Below are 14,480 nucleotides of genomic sequence, written 5' to 3' on the forward strand. Positions count from 1 at the left end.
TTTCAGCAGCCATAAAAACAGGTGGCTTATCTAGATTAGGGTTTTCCAAACTAATTTGGCCATAAAACACTTTTAGTTTGGAATATGTTGATCGAATCCATAAACTATGGTTTGATATAAGCTTTGGGGTCAATCAAAGACTGTGAAATAACCCTAGGATAAAGAAAGGGATTGGAGAAACTCTAGAGTCAACTGGGGATGTGGAAGAAACAATGTGAAGGAAGATACATGGGTATCAGATGCAGAATATTTGGAAGACAGTGATGTGGATGTGTGAAAGACAAGTAATATGATGGAGCCATTCCATTGGTAAGAGAGCACTCAGAGTGAAAGTTGCCAAGTCCAGACGGCCTAATCCTAGGGTACTGAAAGGACTGGAAGATGAGCTACTATTACTGATCTCTGAGAGATCATGGACAACAGAAGTGGTACCACGGGACTAAAAAGAGGAAAATGCTGCCTTGACTTTCCAAAAAGTGAAGAAGGTGTATTCTGTACACCAGAAGCTGGCAAACTTGCTTCAAATCCTGGCAACATTTTAGAACTTAATATTAATGGGCAGTTGGTGAACAAACGCTCAGAAAGGAAATGGTGATCCCCAAATCAGTATGATTTTATTAGGAATAGGTCATACACTTCTTTTCCTTCTCTGAACAAGAAACTGATTAAGAGAATGCTAGAAGCAGAGTATATGGCATAGCAAAGTTTTGACAAATTATTTGACATTATATCCTTGTGAACAAGATTTAGAGATATAAGCTCAAGGGCAGTATAGCTTAATAGATTTGTAACTGGTTGAATGACTGGATCCAGAGTGGAGTCATTAATTCTCTACATCAGCTTGAAGAAAAGGGTCTAGTGGAGTGCTCCAGGGATCTGTCCTTGTTGACTCAACGTTTTTATTAATAGCTTCAATGATGGCATAGATGACATGCTTATCAAAATTTGCAGATGACAGGAAGCTTGGAGGTATAGGTAATATATGTTGGATGAAGTTTGTATTCAAAAATATGTCAACAGACTAGAAGGATGAGCTAAATCTAATACAATTCAAGAGGAATAAATATAAAATTCTATACCAGGGTTCAAAATTATCAATGACATAAATACAAGATGGCAGAAGGATGACTAGATAAGGATGAAAAAAGATCCAGGGGGTTTAGTGGACTACAAAACTCCATGTGAGTTAAAGATATGTCAAGACAACCAAAGAGGCTAATGCTTATTAAGGTTCTATCAAGAAAGGCAGAGGGTCCAGAAAAGAAGGTGACAGTCCCACTGTACTCTGTACCCTAGTCAAACCACATTTAAAGCATTTTATTCAGCTCTGGGATAGCATTTTTGAAAAGGACACTAACAAACTAGACCACGTCCAGGAGACCATGACCAGGATGGTGAACAAACTGCAAACAGTGACACAGGGAAGAATGGGGGATATTTAGCCCGGAGAGCAAAAGACTCAGGAAGGATATGAATGCTGTCTTCAAGTGTCTGAACGGTTTTCATTTAGAAGAGTTATTATATTGTTTCGCTTGGAACCACAGGGCAAAATGAGGAGAAGTGGGTGGAATTTCCCAAAGAGGCAGACTTTGGTTCAATATCAGGAAAATGTTCCCAATAATCAGAGCTGTTCCCAAATGGGATGGGTTGCCTAAGTAGATTCCTTTTAATGGAGACTTTCAAATACAGTCTGAATGAATTCTTGGTTATAGACAGGTTGGACTAGAGACTTCTGAAAGTGGCCTCTGATTCTGTGTGTTGGGGCAAAGCAGAGGGTTGAGGGTGGGCAGTAAGAGTGTGTGTGTGTGTGTGTGTGTGTGTGTGTGTGTGTGTGTGTGTGTGTGTGTGTTGAGTAGACATAATGAGAAGTAATTCTGTGGTCAGGGTGGATGTGGACAAAGTGGGAAAGAAGACATCGGTGTACATGACAGGAAAGAGTAGGAGAGGGCACAATGGGGATGCATACCATGCTGGTATTTAGGATACAATGATGAAAGTCCAATGCTATTGGTTCTATAAATGGCAGTCCCACATGTAATTTTATTTAATTACCCCCATTCCTTGTCCACATAAGCCTTTACTAGTTCTTGCTGTTCATCGTTTCAGTCATGTCAGAGTCTTTGTGACCCCATTTGGGGTTTTCTTGGCAAAGATGCTGGAGTGGTTTGCCATTTCCTTCTCCAGCTCATTCTACAAATGAAGAAACTGAGGCAAATAGGGTTTAATGACTTGGCTAGGGCCCCACAACTAGTAAGTGTCTGAGGCCACATTTGAACTCAGGTCTTCCTAACTCCAAGCCTGGTGCTCTATTCATCATGCCACCTAGTTACCCACCTTCCTCTTCTTCCTCTCCCACTCTTCCCTGTCAAATACACTGATGTTTTCCTTCACACTGTCCACATCTACCCTGACCAAAGAGATTTACTTCTCACTATGTCACTCAACACAAACACACACATACACACACACCATTACTGCCCACCCCAATCCCCTGCTTTGCCCTGCCCCCAGAATCAGAGGCCACTTTCAGAGGCCTCTAGTATAACCTTCTATAACCAAGAATCCATTCTTCAGCACTGCCAGCACATGATCAGCCTCTACTTGAAAGTCTCCATTGAAAAGAATCTATTTAGGCAACCCATCCTACTTGGGAACATTTTCCTGATACTGAACCAAAATCTGCCTCTCTGGAATACACATATTATACATGTATTATCTTGGAAACCATACTCACTTATAAAACATGTTTTTTGAAATGCTAGACCAGGTGATTTTTAAAGTGCCTCCTAGCATCAGAATGTTACAATTCTTTATATGGTGATATTACCTCATAACGAACTGGTAATGAAGACGGCCAAAAAGGAGACAAAGGTGAAGCTTTTAAGGCAAAGTCTGGATGGAGCTAAAAGATCCAATTAAATGATTACTTTAAGTAAAATAATTTCACACTAGCAAAACCCACATCCAAAATGAGTAGGATGGACTCAATCAGTTTTCTGCTACTGGTACAAAAAGTAAACTTAAGCCTATTCTCAATTCTTTCTACTTTGGGGAGGATTTTTAGCATAGTTTGAGCCTCAAGGAAGACTAAGACAGTTGGGGGTGGACTATTCAGTTCTTGGAAAGCAAATTCTAGGGCTCATTAGGAACCACAGGAGAGGGGTGTCATTAATATTAATAAGACAAGCTGAAGGCTTCTGTTGGTTGATTTGTATAGATGAGATCACCTGTCAAAGACATTTTACATAGCAGCACTATTGCATGACCCTGCAATTCTGCTGGCATGTCAAAATGTTTAGATCACATCCACAAAGGACAAAGCAAACTAAAGGCGTGGTGGTTTAGTAGGTGGTAGTATGATACACTAGAATGGGCCATGGACCAATGCTCACTCAGGAGACTATTCGGATCTAATCCTGACTCTGCCACTAACAAGCTACATGAAATTGTACTTCAGCTTCCTTTTCTGCAAGATGAGGAGAATGCACTATGTTAGGCATTCTTTTAACCTGGAGTCTGTGTAACTTGTTTTAAAAAATAAATATTTTAATGACTGTATTCCAACATAATCAACCTCCTTAGTAATTCTATACATTCTATGCTTTTAAAAACATTATTCTGAGCAAGGGTCTCTAGGCTTCATCAGACTGACAAAGGGGTTGATGGCACAATAAAACCTTAAGGACCCCAGGACTAGATGATTTGTAGGGTTCCCCTTAATGTTAATATTCCCTGACTAAGCAGATGGAACTCACTCTGAGAAATAAGCAATAGGAGAAAAGCCTACTTCAATAGTGGTTGATATTTTTTTTTAAAATAATCTAAAGCTGCTAAAACTAGAAGTTAGGAGACTGGGGGATAAGCAAGCCTAAACATTATACAATGTTCAAGGACTGTTTTCTTTTTTTATATTTATATCCTCAGTGTTCTAGCATAGCATCTTGAATATAGTAGGTTCTTAATAGAGGGTGGTTCAACTGAAGTGAATGCCTAACATATTTTACACTGAGAATAAAAGGTAAAAGAAAACTGTGATTAAAAAAATCACCGTGGGAAGACCAGCACACTGAGGCAGTGCTGGTGGAGCTGAAGTGGTCCAGGTATTCTGGATCACGATTTGGGTATAAGGCCAGAAAAGTAAATGGACTATCTATACTCTTTGACTCAGAAGTGACCCTACTGAACATGTATACCTAAAAGGTCAAAGTCAGAAACAAAGGTTCAGTATTTACCAAAATATCTAAAGCAGCAATTTCTGTGGTAGCAAAGACCTGGGAACAAAGTGGATGACTGAGGAATATCTGAAAAAAAAACTACAGTATATGGATGTAATGGAATATTATTATGCAGTAAGAAATGACAAAAAACCCCCAAAGAATTCCAGAAAACCTGGCAAAGTTTGTAAGAACTGATATGGAGCTAAATGAGTAAAATCAAAAGAACAATATATACAATGACCAAAACCATATAAACAAACAGATCACTAAAAGTAAGTTGAACTCTAAGTAATGGAAAAACCAGCGGGAGGCCCAGAGAATAAATAATAAAACAAACCTCCTCTCTCGGCAGAGAAATGTGGGACTACTAGAAAAAAATGTGGTATACATTGTCAAATGTGGCCACTATAATGTGACGGTTTTGGTTTAACTGTTTTTCTTCATCACCAGGGTGGTTCAATCTGTAGGAGGCAGAGTTTGAAAATAGTATGACAGAGACAAAAGGGATCAATAAAAACATTTTTTTAAAAAATCATGTAGCTAATGGATAGGGAAGCAGCCCATCATAAATGTTTAACATGAATCACAAAATCATCACAAGGTTTCTTTAGTTTAATCAGTTTTTCAAATGGCTCATCACTATTGGCAAAGTTTTGATTGGGGTAGAGAAAGGAATGAGAGAGAGAGTTTAGGAGCATGGGGCACTCCTTGAAAGAACAGGCCTGAGGCAAGAAAGCAGAGTCGCTGAGGAGGTAGTATGATAACAGTGGGAGACTTTGGACAGCCAAGGAAAATAGAGGAGTGCTAATATCCTGGAGAACAGAAGAGGTAGGGATGAAGGAAAATGGTGGTGGCATAAACAAGATTGGTGGAGGAGGTCAACATGGAGCTCAGAAAGGGAGGCAGGATGGTGTCAAACCACTCACTGGCAGCAGGCTGGCAAGGCTTCTTCTTTACCCAAGTACAAGGAAGTTCTTACTGAACTCTTCTCGGATCCCTGACCATCCCTATACAGAATCCTGAACTGAGGGAAACGGCAAGCTGGCAGCACTGAGCTGTCTCTGGGCTGACACTGGGGATGCTGCACAGGATGCCTCAGGCAGTGAAGTGCCTAGAGTGCTTTCTACCTCTTGAAGGCTTGCACAAAAGCAGCTCCCTGAGAACTATACTAGTTAGTTAACTCTTGACTAGTCAAGCCTCCCCACAACTGGTTAACTCATTAACACCAAAACTCTGTTTGCTTTTTAAAACACACACACACACACACACACACACGTAATTTTAAAATGCTTTTTTAAGAAAGAAGTCTAAAATATAACACTGTTCACTCAGTCTTGCATTACAAACTCAGTATCAGACTTTACTGCCAATGCTTTGGGGAATTCTTCCAGCTCAACAGATGCAAACACCATCACGAGTTCTTGAAACAGTCACTCAGAAATGATTGTGTGTCAATGACTTTTTCTGTATTTACACCTACAAGAAGACAAACAAGAAACTGTGGACTTTTCTACCCTAAAGACTATTAACCAACCCAGAAAGAAGCTAAGTCATGAACCAGCCTGCATTTGGAAAAATCAGCAATCGCAGATGAAGTGGATTCCTATTTCTTTATTATCCGTATCAGGAAGCCCAAATTACTGGAACCACCCTCTGCTTCCAGGTTATTATATGGTTAATATTCATTATTATGACCTTAGGGTCTTTTAATTTCTTTATTTCACAATCAGAGATTAAATTATGTCTACTTTATTGCTTAATGTTAAATAGATTTGATTAATTGTAGTTATTTGAACATTGGCAATCCATGTACAAGTATCAGTGAGGCAAAGCAAAAAAAAGCCCAGAAATCAAGAAAACCCAGGTTCAAGTCCTGTGTCTAACACAAAGGTAGCTGTGTGAATATAGGCAAGTTACTCAGCTTCTTAGAGACCCAAGCAAACCTCTAACAGAAGTTGCATATGAGTAGCTGATGGGCATCAAGCCAAGGGAATTTTCTCCCCTCCCCTCTCTGCTCCATCCAGTAATTCAGGTACAGAGTAACTCAGTTAACTAGAATATAATAAACTAATAAGAATAACCAATCTTTGACCATTCTGGATAAATGGGAGCTTACTATATTTGCTGACTATGGTGGGTGATGGGATGGAGACTGAGGGAAATGATCACCAAATTCTGTAACCTCAGTAGCAAATTTAAAATTGTGCACACAGACAAAGTTGAAAGTAGAAGTAAGAACATGGCTGGAAAAAAGAAGAAATTGATGACAGAAGCCAGGTAAAATCTGCAGTCCACTGTGGATTCCAGTGTCAGGTTTCCTTGATCTTGGACTCAAGTGTCTCACAATACTTAGGTTTAAAAAAAATTAATTTCACAAGTACAAGACAGGGAGATAAGAGATTTTATAATAACTAAGAGGTCAGTGGAATCAAAGCTGAATATACGTGAAGAGCCCAATATAGCAGCCAAAAATATCTAATGCAAGTTTAGTGTTCAGAAAGACACAAGTTATAGTCTCACTATATTCTGTCAGTATTTTGGTCAGATTACATCTAGAGTACTGTGCTCAGTTTTGCTCATCATGTTTTACGAAGAACACTGAATTTTGAGGGTGACCAGGGTAGGCTTTGGCATCGTGCCATATGAGTGATGGTTGAAAGAACTGGAAATGTTTAGCTTAGAACTGTTTTCAACTACTTGGAGGATTGTCACATGGAAGAAGGATCACATTTGTTCTGTTTACCCCAAATGGAAGAAATGGAAGCCATAAGTGAAAGTTGCAGACAATCAGATTTAGACATGATATAAGGAAAAATTTCTGGAGAGACTCAAGAGTGGATTGAGTTGCCTCAGAAACTAGCGGGATCTCCTTCTTTAGCGTCCCTTTCATCTACTCCAGATTTATCTTGAATGTATTTAGTTATTACGTACTGCCTCCTCCATTAAGATGTAAACTTCAAGGGCAGAGGCTGTTATTGACTTTTTAAAGAAACATACCTAACACGCCTGGCACACAGTAAGCACATAATAAATGTTTACTGATGTCACAGCTTGGATCATCATATGCTAGGTATGTTGTAGAGGAGACCAGATGGTTTCCAAGGCCCCTTCCAACTATGAGTGTGAGAGCAGCATGCCAGAGAATAGGGAATGATAACAAAGTGTTATTGAGGATGTGTCTGTTACTGACTTTGTGATAGTTATGGTGAATAAACCCTTTGTTAAACTGTTGTCCTCGGGAAGCCCACAACTAACATCACAACTCAATACACAAGACTTCCCCAGAGACACATACAACATGGGGCAATACAACAAAAATGAACAGGGAAAACCACACCAAGAACACAAGAGCCATCCCACTTTGCCATTAAGAGGATGTCAACCTGTTTTCTTCCTTTTCCTCATTCCAACACAAGCAGTACCAAAACTGTCATGTAATGAGCCACGTTCAAAAACCAGCTCAGGGGCTCTGGCTCTCCATGCTTTTTCGTATGGCATATAAGAGGCTTCTGAGTATAGCTTGGGTGCATATAGAGAGAAGTATGGTTTAGTGGCTAGAATGGTAGAATTGGAATCAGGACAATCTGGGTTCAAATTCCATTTCAGAGATTTATTAGCAGTGTGACCCTTGACAAGTCATTTAACCTCTCTGCCTCAGTTTCCTCTGTAAAATGAGGATAACAATAGTATCTATCTAACCACACTGTTGTGAGGATCAGTAATAAAGAACCACTCCCCCCCAACACATACACACACACTAATTATTATCATTAGCTTTGGTTTTCCTATCCTCCACAAAGAACTGCCTTGCTTCTGTGATTAGGGTTATATCTGGCAACCTTGCTAAAAGTCTTGAACAAAGAACCCTAGGATTTGTGACAAAAGCAGATTCAAAGTGATTAGATTCAATTTTCACTCCTCACCCAAGATAAATATATAGGCTCCTCCCTCCACTTCCATCTATCTTCTATCTTTCCCTCAAACATATCTATGACCTATCCCTAGAACTATAAAACACCTTGGGCTCTGAATGGGTAGTAAAATCCAGGTTTCATTTACAAACCTTTATGCTAAATTATCATAGTTTATATATTTATAATATGCATTTAAACAGTTCACTTTTTCACCTGCTACTACTCAGCTCTAAATCATTAAGAGAGAAGAACTGGGCTTCTATGGGGTTTTTTAGTAGTCTAAAAGAGCAAGAAGTAAGATCATTATAATATTGCATCAAAAAGAAAAGCAATGTTGGAAAAGTCAATGGGGACCCAAAGTTCAGTTCTCTGAGCTACCCAGCAACAGGTGTGAACAACTGTACTGGGAGTATGTTTGGAAGCAAGCATGCCTTTACCCTCTCTGCAGCACTCACTCATTGTGCCTAAAAGATACAACCCCAATCATAAACCAATACTTATTAAGCAGTGGTTACTGTTCAGAACCATGCTAGGTGCTCTTAGAAATAAAAGAAATAAAAGGCACTTTCCCCCTTTCTTTAGGCAGCTCATAATTTTTTGTGGGAGACAAGTCTTATATACATGAATAACTAAAGGAAATCACATGACAGAATATAAGCAAAGACTACAGGAGTGTAGCTTTTCCCACAGGGAAGCTCAGAGACAAGAGAGACCCGAATGTGTTAGATTAGTTTGTAACTTAATTTGGCCTTGAAAGAAAAGCAGAATTTTGATAAGCAGAAAAGAGGACATTTGCTATTCCTGCCTGGAGAAATAACAAATAAAAGCACAGAAAAAAATTATTCTGGAGGGAGAATAAAGAGACTGGTCTGATTAGAGCGGATGATCTTATTGGCGAGTATTGAGAAATAAGGCTGGCTAGAACAAGTGGGGTTAGCTGCTCCAAGGCACTGAATGCCATGGACAGTACCTAGAGCACAAAATGTACATTTAGGCTTAAGACTGGGAATGAGTAGGCAAAATACCCAAGCCCCAAGTATTCTCTGTAGTTTGTTGGTGCTTATAGTAAATGTGTACTTAAATGAGATTCCTCAGAGCTTTGTAGAGCCTTTTTGGGAGATGAATCAGCCAGTTCTTGCAGCTATGACTAACATGCAGGTATACAAGGTTTATAGATGATGTCAAAAATCAAGGAGATGAAGCAAAGGAGGTTTAGAGGGCTTTTTTTGCTTTGTTTCTTCAGTCCCAGAATACAAGAAAGTGCTTAGCATAGCTTAGAGGGCAATCATTGGAAAAATGGCTATTATCAGAAGCAATATGTGAAAAACTTCATATAATACGGAATCTCAATTGCATATGTTCCAAAAAAGCTGACTTTTAAAATTACATCATTATCAAAATTAGCTGTGCTCTCTGCTAAAAGGATTTCCCCCCTCCACAGTAGGATTTGTAATTACCTACCATAAAATGTTTTAAAACAAGTTTTTCTTAATTTTTTTTCCTAACTCTATCCTTATATAAATTCATGCCATACAAAGAATGCACTTCACCATAGCAACAATTCTACATCAGCTCCTACACTAATGTTAGAAAAAGTGTCTATAAAAGCTACTGATATTTCAGAGCGTCCAGAAATGTATTCTTCTGCTAGGATAAAACAGAACGCTTATTTTGCAAAAGTTTTAATATGGTGGTTCATTACTTCTGAAACTTTCTTGTAATTTGGTAGAAATGATATTTCAGCTTCCCAAAAGATACCTTATTAAACAGCATGAGCTTTTTCAAAACCAATAAAAATGGTTAAGATAAATTAATTATTCAAGTTGTGCTAGCAAATGATTAAAGCAATTTGTAAACAAAATAGAAACCAAACTAGAGAAACTTCAAATGGTCCAATTATACTATTTTTCCAACTAAAAGTAACTATTGGTATTGTGGGAAATGAAAAGAAACATATGTTTGCATAGCATTTTTTTAAATGCATTAATGTTTATTAGCTTAATCTAATAAATGAGGCCATTTATGCAATTTCTTAATAAGAACTAAGGTTATTGAAATTAGGTATCATGAAAGTTCAACAAGGCTTTGTACAATATTAAAATGTAATATCAAAAAACTATGAGATTTATTCTAAGTTACAGAAGTCATTAGAGTTTTAGGTCCTTACTGTATTAAGAGATCAAAACTCCAGATTAGAAAAAAATTGGAGAAGTGATGTGTGTTGGGGGATGGGAAAGGATCAGGGTAGAGAATAAGGCACTAAGAGTTAATGAAATATCACTGCAAATCACTGTAGTATGACTCTAATGCCATCTGTTCATTTGGGCATTTACATGAATATGAGATTTTTTTTTAACTAAGTTAACAAGAATTGATAACTAGGGCAAATACTTTACTTGCCAAATATTTTAGTCAGCATATGTTTCTTCACCAGTACTAGCACTGACAGGGGCACAGCATCATAGAGAAAACTTCTTCTAGTGTTGATCCTTGTAAAACGAAAACTTAGGTAAATCATTAATTATGCGTTTGGCGCACGCGCACACACACACACACACACACACACACACACAATCAGGGCCAAAAGTTAACTTTGTCTACTTGGCTTTCATCATAACACAATACTTACTGACAAATTTGTACTATTGGGAACATATTGATCCTGCTCTCCCAATAACACATCAATCACAGGATGTCGACCATTTTTTATCGCTATTTTCCTCTCTTCTTGCAAAATTGGTCTGCAAAAAGAAATACTTTAATTCAGTGTTTGAAAATGTTATCTAAAACATTTTAAAACAGAAATACAATAAACTTAAGAAATAAGCAATATAAACAGAAATTTCAAACTTCTTAAAGACTATATTTCAAGACTATGGCTTCAAGTATAAAGGTTGTTTTATGTATGGGGAGAGGGGGAAAGATAGCATTTGAAAAAAAAATGCCCAAAGAGCCATGGTATGATGGAAAAAGCACTTGTCTGAGATTCAAATACAGATTTTAGCCCCATTCTGTTCACTATGTCACCTCTCAAGTCCTTGTTGTTGTTGTTTTAAGTAGTGTCCGACTTTTTGTGACCCCATTTGGGGTTTTCTTGGCAGAGATACTGGAGTGGTTTGCCCAGCCTTGCACTCTATCCATTGTGCCACCTCTGTTTCCTCCATCTCCCATGGATTTAGTTCACCCCCCCCCAAGGTTAAGCTCTTTACCTCTAATCTCACCACCATATTGCTAACTGAAGCCTTGACTGACAGTACCTCCCTCAGCCTCCTCTCTCCTCTGATTGCACTGGAGGGTGGAAGACAAAACTCTCGATGCCTACTTTTATGAAGGGCAGAAACTGGATTTTTGCTTACTCTGCTCTGCATCTGCTGCTCTGCTTGGATCAACTTCACAGAAAATGAGAGTCCTCCTCCATCCACTTTCCTGGATCCTCTTGTGTGTTCTCTCCCCCTATTAGAGTGTGAACTCTTTGAGGGCAGGGATTGTCTTACTGTGGTTTTTTGCTTGTTTGTTTGTTTTGTTTTTGGTGAGGCAATTGGGTTTAAGTGACTTGACCAGGGTCATAAAGCTAGTAAGTGTCAAGTGTCTGAGGCTGGATTTGAACTTAGGTCTCCTGACTGTAGGGCTGGTGCTCTATCCACTGCATCACCTAGCTGCCCCTGTCTTACTGTTTATTAATGGTATCCCTAGCACTTAACACATAGTAGGTACTGGGAGGCACAGTGGATAGAGTGCCAGGCCTGGAGTCAGGAAGACTCATCTTCCTGAGTTCAAATCTGTAAAAATGAGTTAGAGAAGAAAATGGCAAACCATTCCAGTGTCTCTGCCAAGTAAACCCCAAATGGGGTCACAAAAAGTTGGACAAGACTGAAATGACTAAACAATAAACAACAATAAACGTTTACTGGGTTAGAGAAGAGAGGATCACAGTGCGGGGAAGAGAGTCAGTAGGGGCAAGACCACCATAAAAAATCATTAAAGCAAAGTAACTGAAGGAATATAAAGTCCTATTTGGATTCTTCATTATGTCATCTGTGGCAGAACCTCCACCAATCTACAAAGGTTCCAAAAAGGAACCTGGTTACAGACTCTATTTGTTGTCTGAGGACTAAGCTAAGTTCAGAAAGGTCCATCACCAGACTGGCTATTGGATGATGAGTTCTTTGGCCACAGAAACTCTAAAAGACAAACATAAATCTTTTTGCTCTAAATTCTCCAAAAGCTTGCTCAATTCTGTACAGCATTTTCCTTTTTATTTATCTTCTTATTAGATCTGTCCAGCTCTCAGAGAGGAATATTAACATTTCCTACTGTAACTGTATTGTAATCTGTTCTTTTAGAAATTCAGTTAATTGTTACATAATGAATTTAGAAGCTATGTGATTTGGAGCAAAGGTTCAACATGGTCCCTTTAAGCTTTAAATGCAATTTCCTCATTTATCTCTATTGATAAAGTGAATTTTTATTTTTGCTTTGTCTGACAGCATAATTTCTGCTTTGTCTGATGCATCCCTGCTTTTTTTGGATTTACTTGGTACATAGTAAATTTAGTTCTATCCTCTCATTTTGATTTTAGACATGTCTTTCCTTTTCAGACATATTTCTTATAAGCCAAGGATTGTGGGGGTTTGTTCACATAATACACTAATAAACATTGTTTCATTGTTTAGTCCATTCAAATGTAAAATTCTTGTAGTTTTCCTCCAAGTTTTGTTTTTGTTTTGAAGATTTTCTTCTCATGTCTCCAGTATTTTTAAAAAATCCCTTTCCTTGGCAAGTCACTTAACCCCACTGCCTAGCAAAAAAAAGAAAAAAAAATCCTTTTCCTTTTTTAAGTCAGTAAGTTATCCCTACGATCTGTCCTGCTCAAGCTACTGTGGTGTGACTCCATTCTCACAGGCTTTCTGCCCTGATTCACCTGCCCCAACTCAAGACAGTCACTCCTTTCCTTAGTTTGGGGGTTTCACTTTACTTTTCTTTTATTTTATTTAATGAGTTAAATCCTTCTTTCTGCTTTCAGTTAAGTAGTTGAACCCTTCCCCTTTCAACTTTTTCTGATTATTAGTTTTCTTTTTCTGTGCCTTCTCCTAAGATTTTGTTTTGTTCTTTTCATTACTTCTCTTCCCTTCTTGTCTATTCTGAAATTTTATTTGTTGATTATTGGTCTAAATCCTTATTTATTCCTCCTTTAATTTATGTTCCTTTTGCAGCTGGTTTCTAAAATACCAGGCTTTAGCTCTGTCTTCTAACTACTACGTTAATGCCTTTATAGATCTTGCCTCACTGCAACTTTTTTCTGTCGTCTCACTCTTAGAAGTATCAATTTGCAAGGTATATAATATGGATAAAAGCAGTGCTCCATGATAGAAATAACTGTGTCCAAAATTACATAGTGTGACATTGCCCCCTACCCTCTCTGTGATCACTTACTTCTGCCAGAGTCTCTATCCAGCATTGGAGTAATGCTCCACTCAGAGCCTTTGGCTAAAATAATATTCCAATGCCCTCAGAATGAAGCAATTCTCAAGGAGGATTAAAAGCAGTCCAGAGGTTTAAAACATACAAAAAGTTCCAGCAGGAAGAATAAGAAATAAATCATTCAGCAAGGAGGTTTCTCTGGAGTCTCAAGAGCTTTTTGAAAAAACTCAAAAATTACTTTTATATCCTCTTACCCAAAGGACCCAAAGTTAGGTCCAAGAGCAAGCCACCTGGGAGACCTGGTTCTACCTGGAGACACAGTCTGTTCTGTAACTCTTTTGTTTTATTGCATTGTTTAGTCCATTCACATTTAAAATTATGAAAGTTAGGCTTGTGCTTTTCCTAAGTTTTTTTTTAAGCTTTTCCTCCAGAGTGTCCAGTACTTTTAAAAGGCCCTTTTTTCTTTTAAGTCAATATGTTGTCCATGCAATACATTTTGTTGAAAGTACTATGGTGTGACCCTGTTCTGATACACTCTCTTCCCTACTTTTCCCACCCCCCACTCCAATCTGTCAATCCTTTCCTTAGTTTTGGAGTTTTACTTATAGTACCTTCTTCCTTTCTTTTATTTAAGAAGTTATATCTTTTTGCCTTTCCAGTTAGGTGGGTCTGCGCCACGCCACAACTTACTTGCTTGCAACAGTCCTGGCTAGTGTTACAGTAGTGAATGTGTGTGTGGGGAGGGAGGAGTGGGGAAGGGGAGAGGTAATTCACACTGCCCCAGTTCTACCAATATCCTGGTCACATAATGCTTTCCCACTGACTATGACATCTCATCTCTGGGTCCATGTCTCCCATATTCTTCTGACGGCTGACTGGATATCTAAGAACTTTCATATCCCTTCTCCTGGGACAAGATGTTGTACAA

General features: G+C 38.5%; 1 protein-coding gene across 1 annotated transcript in view; it reads right to left on the reverse strand.

Moving 5' to 3' along the window:
- MSH3 (mutS homolog 3) overlaps window positions 1–14,480 on the reverse strand; it is a 204,065-nt gene that overhangs the window by 50,045 nt on the left and 139,540 nt on the right. Inside the window, 1 exon segment of the mRNA XM_078153148.1 lies at window positions 10,761–10,872. Coding sequence (XP_078009274.1) covers window positions 10,761–10,872 — 112 coding nt within the window.

This window comes from Phascolarctos cinereus, unplaced genomic scaffold (assembly GCF_003287225.1).
Source record: "Phascolarctos cinereus isolate Bilbo 61053 unplaced genomic scaffold, phaCin_HiC Scaffold_4;HRSCAF=312, whole genome shotgun sequence".
NCBI lineage: Eukaryota > Metazoa > Chordata > Mammalia > Diprotodontia > Phascolarctidae > Phascolarctos > Phascolarctos cinereus.